Source organism: Nelusetta ayraudi, unplaced genomic scaffold (genome assembly GCF_046127955.1).
Source record: "Nelusetta ayraudi isolate G7.1 ecotype Tasmania unplaced genomic scaffold, CSIRO-AGI_Nayr_v1 ptg000004l, whole genome shotgun sequence".
Lineage (NCBI taxonomy): Eukaryota > Metazoa > Chordata > Actinopteri > Tetraodontiformes > Monacanthidae > Nelusetta > Nelusetta ayraudi.
The window spans coordinates 1,266,168-1,274,817 of NW_027466054.1; the positions used below are offsets into that span (position 1 = coordinate 1,266,168).

The 8,650-nt window shown below is 40.4% G+C and overlaps 1 protein-coding gene across 1 annotated transcript; it reads left to right on the forward strand.

Moving 5' to 3' along the window:
• The first annotated feature begins 2,604 nt into the window (after window positions 1–2,604).
• LOC142898041 (uncharacterized) lies at window positions 2,605–7,691 on the forward strand. Its single transcript, XM_076040773.1, has 4 exons — window positions 2,605–2,736; window positions 2,823–2,898; window positions 3,784–4,119; window positions 6,716–7,691. Exons 2-4 carry the CDS (start codon window positions 2,835–2,837, stop codon window positions 7,069–7,071), a joined length of 756 nt encoding a protein of 251 aa, XP_075896888.1. The 5' UTR covers window positions 2,605–2,736; window positions 2,823–2,834; the 3' UTR covers window positions 7,072–7,691.
• The last annotated feature ends 959 nt before the right edge of the window (window positions 7,692–8,650 follow it).

Genomic DNA, 8,650 nt, shown 5'->3' on the forward strand with positions numbered 1-8,650 from the left:
CCTTAGTTAACCCCCACTCCTTCTTTTTTGTAATAACTTGACGTATTACCTTCCTTTTTAATAAAGCTTATAGTTAGAGCTGACACAGGCCAGCCCATAGTTAAGCTGCTCTAGGCTTAGACTGCCAAGGGGCTTCCTGTCTCCCTATCCCCTCCTCCCTATCTCAACCTCTCTTATCCTACCTGGTAAGTAACTGCTCTCTGGGCCAACTTGGAGTTCTGGTGCTCCCTTGTTGTTCACAGTTTCCAGACAGTGGGGGAAATTGAAGAGGGCTGCCAGCTGTTCAATGGAGGAGGAATCATGTCATCATCTGGTTCCTGGACCACAATGCTGATACCTGCCATTCAGTGGAGACGGAGCTTCACCTCATTACTCACATGTTTTCTAGACTTCTGGATTCATACATGGTTTTGGACATTGCTCCTCCACTGTTAGGAATATTGTTCATTGTCTTTCTGTCTTGCTCTGCTCACTGCTTGGGATGTAGTTTTCCTCCCCTGATAAAAGGGTCTGAGGGTAGAGGAGTTTTAGACATAAAATCTGCACCTCCTTAGCTATTGTTGCCTGATACTCAATGACAACTCAAAACTGGCATTTGTACATAATTCAAAAATACCAAATATCCCATAACTTTAGTCCCCAAAAGATCTGCGTATCAGAAGGCAACTAGAGAAATAAGCCTCTGGGAAATATTAGCATCAAATGAATCATTTACCAACCTCAGTGATTCTGTCACAATTGCTTTTAAATTATAAAGTGAGTGAACAATTGCCATCACCGTGTTGGCACTCCAACAACGGAAAGGAAAACTAAAACCTAATTCTCAACAAATGTGACTCATCAAAGTCTGAACAGTTTAAGGCCCCGCTCAGCTTCCACTTGTGTTCGGCGCTGATTTACGACTCCGGCAGGACAAGAGGGAAGCATTGATTGCCTCCTGCCATTTCGTGGATTCAACAGTCATCACTAATGGCAGCACTAAGCAGCACTACAACCAAGGCGCTGAGGGCTGGAATCAGCAGTCATGACTTTAGAGGCAGCAGAACAAGGAGTTGAAAGAGTGCTGCTGTACTGTTGAAATAATGAGTGCTGCTCCGTCAGCGTTACTCTTACTTTGAACAAAGATGTCACCAAGAAGAATGTCAGCACTCAGTGTAAAGTTCAAGCAAGAAAGTTGTACGCCTAAAAACAAAAAAAAAGGATTTGAAACCAATAAAGTACCTCCTAAAGTTCTAATATGCTAATATGGCACAACTTTACTGTAGAAATGAGCAGGAATAGCAAACATTCTGTCAGTTTGTTTGTTCTCCCCTGACCCTCTGACAATTTCCTCCACACGACTTCTGCTCATTGGATATTTTTCTCTTTTTGGCACCGTTCTCTGTAAACCCTGGAGACGGTGGAAATCCCACAGATCAGCAGTTTGTGAAACACCCAGAGCAGCCCGTCTGCCACCAACAACTATGCCACATTCTTCTAAAGTTCACTTTGTGCTTTAGCAAGTCGTCTTCACCATGTCTGCACAACCTAAATGCTTTGAGTTGCTGTCATGTGATTGGCTGAATAGCTACTTGTGCAAACACACAACTGCACAGTTTACCAATACAGTGGCCGGAGTTGTCGAGAGTGTAACGCATTCAAAAGCCTCTAATTATTAAGCTGTTGGATTTCTTGGTGCACCCACATTTGCACGTGGTTTGCACTCTAAGCACTTTTACTTTATTCATCTAAGATGTAAACAATACGTAAACAATATGATCAGAGAAAAGCAACAGCATTGAATTAGGGGAAAACAGAATCCACACAGCATTCACACCATATGAGTCAAATAAACCTCTGGAGAAACGCCTCTTTGGCACTTAAGAACATTTTTAAGATGAAGGCTGCTTGGCTGTTGGCTGATGTTTTGATGTCTTTCACAGTCACTGCTCTGCTTCCTGTCTTCAACTGCTCAGTCAACACCAGCCACTTTGTCTTCCGCCTGAAACCCTGGGCTTGTCACTTGGAAAAGCTGTTGAAGCAGTCACTCCCAGTCTTGATAAGAACCAAACTGTAACGGAGCAGAACAACATATTCATATGAAGTCAAATTCCAACCTGATTATGTGTTTTGTAAGTCCTCCGAGTAGTTTTTTGATCATACCGGTATTTTACGACTGAACTTTGGACCCAGGAGTGATATTGATCTTATTATGTCTCCAAAACCCTCCCACTATATTTTTTTTAAACAAAAGTATTAAACACTTTTCATCCAGCCATCCATTTTCAATATCCACTTCCTCCTGCACTCAGGGCTGCAGGGGACTGTGGGACCAGATAGTGGGATTCCCCCTGTAACCACTCCCACAGTCTTTGAACAATGTCAAAGATTCATAAAATTGCTCAGCAGCGACACCATCACTTCAAAGGCTGCGACACAAGAGCAGGCTTGTGGCAGCAAGAGCGGCGGTCGGAGTCTGTACCCACGCTATCACTGCCCTCATTTGGTGTCGCCGTTTATCTCAATTCCCTCGTCATTCATTATAGGACATGAACTCCAAAACATGCACGCACACACACACACGCACACCTCAATGCTTTGTCCAGCCTTTATGGGAAATGCTTTTTATATTCTTGTAATCATTGACCAGTTATCTTTTCCCTATCTGGTGGCACCACACACAAATGAACCAATAACGTCTCAACAAGTCTGAGGTTTGGAGCACTGAAGGCAGACAGAAACTGCAGTCACGCCAAGGTTAGTTTTACTTCCTTGTTACTCGAAAAGAAAAGTTTTCTGGCTGTTATTTGTTGTTTAAAGTATGACTTTTCTTTGTATCCCAGAACTATGTGAAAATGAGGCTGCCGATTTTGCACGTCTTCCTCTGGCTTCTGCCTGCACTGACTACTTCAACGCGAGGTATGTGAAAAGTCGGATGTACAGTAATGGAAAGTGTTATGAATTTTGCAGTTATTGTGATGAAATATTTCACAGGGAGAGAGTTAGAGCATATAGTAGAAAATTGTAAACGTGTTTTTAAAGGTTTGGCTGCATCAGAGGCAAACAAAGAAAAGAAAGTTTTGTATTTTTAATAAGACAAAAAAAAGGGGGAGCAAAATTCTTGTTCTTGACTGGATGTGTTACATGGGATGTGATCTTGCTGAAACATCCAGTTCAGAGCTGGAAGCACTGACTGATTCTTCATGCAATACAATACAATACAGTAAATGCACAAGGTGTCCAAAAACCTTCTTATTTTAGTCTCTAGCATTTTATGACCTATCTGTAACATTTATTTTTTGGATAAAATGCAGTAGAAAATACACCAGAATTTTCCTTTAAATAAAAAATCTTCCCTGAATCTTTCCTTAACCATCTTCAGCTGGTGATTTTCCAATTTTAACTCTTTCTTTGTTGTTTTGACTCTAAATACGCCCGCAATACCTCGTTCACCTGAGATTATATCCTGTGTAAATATATGTTGACTGATTGGTGGCTTACATTTAGACAAAGTTCATTTGTATAGCGATGGACATGGATCAAATCACATTTGCACTATTTTATTCATAATATAACAATTCAACATCGCAGGAAACAGAAAACAAGGACTAACACAACATTGAATTCATCAATAAGAGAGTGAAAGTTCTCAGTTTCTTCTTTCTATTTACTTACTTTGTACCGCTGGGCCTTCAAAGTAAAACCCCTGAAATATCACAGTTGCAGTTGTGAATCTTTAACTGAACAAATTAAAGAAACAAATTTCAACGCCTTGAATCTATTGTTTTGATGTTCTCTGTGCAGAGATGGTCAGATTGCAGCCGAATCCCACTGTCTCTGCAGCATGTGGACAACGTGTCACCCTCAACTGTGACGTGGTTTATTCCCTTGACAAACTGTCCATCAAACACATGAAATGGTCCTTTAACCAAAGGCCGCTGTGCTCTGTGGACGCACATGAAAACGTAACCGCACATTCTGGAGGTGTAATTACGCATTTCCATTGCAACTACACACGTGGACGGTTGTCGCTGGTCCTGCATGACGTGCGGCCGACGGACACCATCAACTTGGACTTCATGTGCAAGCTGAAGTCCGACCGGGGAGCAAAGCACATCAACACAAGAGTGGAGCTGCAAGGTCAGAATCATCGGTTTTATTCTTTCAAGAGCGTCGTTAACAGCACAGAGAGTCTGCACTGCTGTTCTTTAACTGTCCATTCACTCTCCCGAAGGAAAGTTTTATATTTGATTGATGATTTTTATTTTACATATTAGCTAACAACCAGCAGTTACACAGTCAAATATATTTTAAACCTCTCAATGCTTTATTCGCAATGCATTTTTCAGCTGAGACATACAGCCAACTTCTCCAGCAGCGCTTTCTTCTGATTTCCTACCAAAAAAAGAAAACAAAAACACCAGGACAGAGGTTCTAATGCATGACTCATATCTTCCTGGTCAGGGATGAAGAGGTGGAAGAGTGTGGTGAAGTTGTGATCAAAGAGAGAAGCGACTTCTGTCTGATGAATATAGTTTTGGCCAAATGTGTTAGTTTGAACGCGTCATCACAACTGGACGACACAATCAGCAACAGAACCTGCGGTGGCGTTTTTGTCTTTCTGTCTACTGGCTCTGGCTTTTCTCTCCACATAGACCCGGACCACATGAATATGAGGCATGAGTCAATGAATCCTTTCAATGCCACTAGTTTTCTTTTGTTATTGTTGTTTTAACATTTTTCTGATAGACTAACCTGGAACCAACTTGTGGGCCAGGTTAATAATGAAAGTGGTGAAACACCCGAAGGAAGGGCTGAAACACTGTTGGCTATTGATTTTGGCCTAATGGCTTAAAAATAAGCCGATAGGTCTGTAAAATGTTGTGACAACACAGAGGACGACTCACATGACAATTTAAATTTTGCAGCTATCGATCGTCAAGGAGCTAAATTGATTTATGAAAGTGAACAAACAAAACAAACCAAAACAGTAAAGGATCCGCGTGAACTCAAGGAAGAGAAACAAAACACTGGTGTTGTTGTTCCAGCGGGAGGAGCAGACGTTGTGATTAATGAGTGATGAGGTATTGTTTTTCATAAACCCCCTGTGGACTTCCTCTGTAAGTGCACCAAGCAAACTCAAAATGTAGGGCACAGTGGCAGACATCTCTTCTTTAAACAGGTCGAAGGTTTGTCGCCGCACAATCTCAAGGTACTACAAAGTGTGGAAACAACCTATGAATTGAAAGTTTTTACTTTCATTGTCATGACTATTGACATTGCAGTTTCTCACTGAAGGCATCAAAACTACGTATGAACACACATGGGATTATGTGGAAACATTAAAAGTGTAAAATAACTTGTTTTATATTGGAATTCCTCAAAACAGCCACCTTTCATAAAAAGCATATTTAGAGTTATTGACCGTGTTTTTCTTTGCTGCATAATTGCATATATCTTGACCATATATTTGATGTCTTCAGTGTCTCTCTGCAGTGTAGAAGGTTGTCAAGATAAAAAAAAAAAGAAGAAGATGTATTTTTGCTTGAGTCAATCGTGAATTATCCTGCTACACCAAAGAGCTGTGGACGGCGAGTGCGGAGTGAAAAAGTCTCTCTGCCAGCTGGACCACAGCGTTGGGAAAACGTTTTTGGTCATCCCAACTATTTTGTGATATATTGCTCTAAGAATCGCTGTTGAGCCTCCAAGAGCAATTTATTTTAGTACAATCACAACCCACGCGCTCCCCTCTGTCGACTCTGGAAGTTTCACCGAGACAATAACGCTTGACACACACCCAGGAAAAGTACAAGGATATCATTTTTATTTTCTTGTTAACAACAGACAGAGCAACATATTTTGCGCTGCAGTCACACCTTTTGAAACAGAAAATATTCACACACACAAATATTTCATGACGCTAAAGGAGGTTGTGTACTGTTTTAAGGGTGTCCCCTCCATTTCCACTTGTGTCTAGGGATCAACAGCTTGAGGCTTCCCAATAGAATAAGGGGTTACAGACTGTAGACACATCACCTGAGGTGTAGAGCTACAATGCAACATATATTTAAAGAAATAGATACTATTTTTTTTAAATCCAAAAATGTCCAGTGTCTTTATTTGTTCCTCTTTTTAAGGAGGAAATGCCATTTGGCTTTTCTAATATGTCTGCAACTACATCATTGTTGCTGATTAGCTCATACAGAAAATCATCTCACTTTTATTATCATCACTCATCCAGTTCCTCAGTCTGAAATGGAAAAAGTGAGATTCCTCTTTCAGAAAGACATTGCTACCATCACTTGTTCAATCTGAACCCTGTAAATATGCACCTGTAATTTTATTTATTTAATGAACCTCCTTGCCGGTTTACTTTTTATTTTAGATTTGCTGAACTCTGTTGTTTTCGTTTGTTTGTTTCAAGTTCAGAATATAATTGGTTTCAGTCACTTTCTGCTTTTCTTTTCGGAGCAGTTTCCATCATAAGTAAAAGAAAGGCTGACTGGAACAGAATACTAAGACGGACCAACGCTTCTTTTTATTGGAACTTGATGAATCTTCATCTCACCAAGTTTCAGAAGAAAAATCTCAGCCAGCCATCAGCTCTGCTGGGCGCACAAAAGATCAAAAAAACAGAAAAAGATTTGCTTTGGTAACATATGAAGGGACAACCTGTGCATACAGTGAGTGTACCTTTGGTAATGGAGAACAAAATCTGAAATGATCTTCCTTTCAGAGTGCTGTGCTGGAGTGCAGACTGAGACGACCAGTGGTGCCTCAATCTGCATCTTCGACAAAGTCCATGAGGGCAAAGACGTGCACTGGTTTCACGGGCAGCAGAGCAAAGCAAGGCTCCATGAAGGCATCTCCACCAGCAGACACGTGGACGGAGACGGCTGGTGGACGATCACGAGCATCCTGAAGCACACGTCCTCACACAAGTCCTTCAAATGCTCCTTGATGGGCAAGTCTGGAAGATACTTGAGGGGCGCGTTGCTCCGGACTCCCAAATCCGCTCCACAGAGCAAAAGCAGTTTACTGACGTCCACTTGGTCTTTGTTGTGTCTTTCAATCTATTTGCTTTGGTGTTGATTCCAAAACCGTAAGTCCCATCTCACAGTGTCACAAAACCAGTGGTTGTGAGTAACTAAGTGCAAATACTTTGTTACTGCTCTAAACAGATTGAGTGTTTCTTTTTCTGATGACTTTTAACTTTTACACCCTACATTTGTACAATATGTGTACTTTCTATTCCTTACATTGAAAAAACAATCAACATATATATATATATATATATAGTTGTTGGTTTGAGTGTAGCTATTTGCACTATGCTGTTGTGGTGTTAAATATATAAGAGTGGATGATATTTTAGATTGAGATTATTTTAGAATTCCTCAGTTTTGGAATCAGCGTTCAGTACATTTTCTGTACCAAGAAAAATAAACATGTAGAAAAGAGCATTGTTTACTGTTATTAATGTAAACATCCATTAGTGGCTCACTGGTCATAACTATTACTGATTATGCGATTGTGCTGCAGTTGAATATAAGCAATAGTATTGAGAGTAGCAAAGCTGTAAAAAATAAAATAAAAAAAATGATCCAGATACTCATCAAGACTCTGGTCAGTTCAGTCCAGATTCTTTTCAGTTCTCTCACAACTTTTTCATTTTTGCAAATTTATCAACTCATGTATTGTTTAATTAGTGCAAAATACTTAAGTAAATTTCACAACCCTTACTTTTACTTGAGCAGAGGATTTGAATCAGTGCTTTTACTTCAACAAGAGTATTTTTTACACAAGCATCTGCACTTTTAATTAAGTACTGAGTGTACATACTTCTGCAACCCTCAGCACAAAACTAAGGAGGAGCTGAAGATCAAATGAAAAAGAAAATTAACATGAGGTTTATTACTTAGACATAGGTCAGGGACATTTTATTTAGCAACTCATCTCTCAGTTTTATTACTCTGACTTTTGAATCTTCAGAAGGAAGAAATAACAGATTAGATTCTGTTTAAATTGGATTCAACCCTGTTTGTTTGGTTTGACATGAGGATGCACATAAAGAAGCATTTTGTATCATGTCATGGGTAATGTGTATGCAATGCCATTTTTGGGAGTTGTGCATGCAGGCAAATAGTTTAAACTCGTAAACTCGTCTGAACCGTCTGGCTGTGAGTCAGGAGGTCATTTTTCCCGCCTAAACCCCTGGAAGCCACAGTTGTGTGTAATTTGTGTGAAGATGCTTCCCCCTGCTGGACTGCATGTGTTTAGCAGGAAGAGAAAGGTGCTTTCTTCCATCTCGGCAGAAAGCACTTTCTACAAATACTGCAGTTCACCCACAAAGACCTCCCTCAGGATGCTTCAAAACTGTTTATCACTTCTTTTATTGCCACTCATAAACCTGCCTGTTTTATTGGCCTGGCCACACAAGTGACTAAGAATGGAAATAAACCCTCTTACCTTCAACTTGGTCCTTCTCTTCAATCACATTTACTCCTCCAGGTCACTGCAGGTGCAGCTCTATCCTTCATGTGCACTTCAGTGCACATTCTGAGCAGGTGATTTAAGAACCCCACTTGTTCAGAGAGGCTCACTGTTGGAACTGCACCAAGAAATCAGGAAGTTGAAAAATACAAGGTTGAAAAAGGCCTTTTTCACTAGGGTA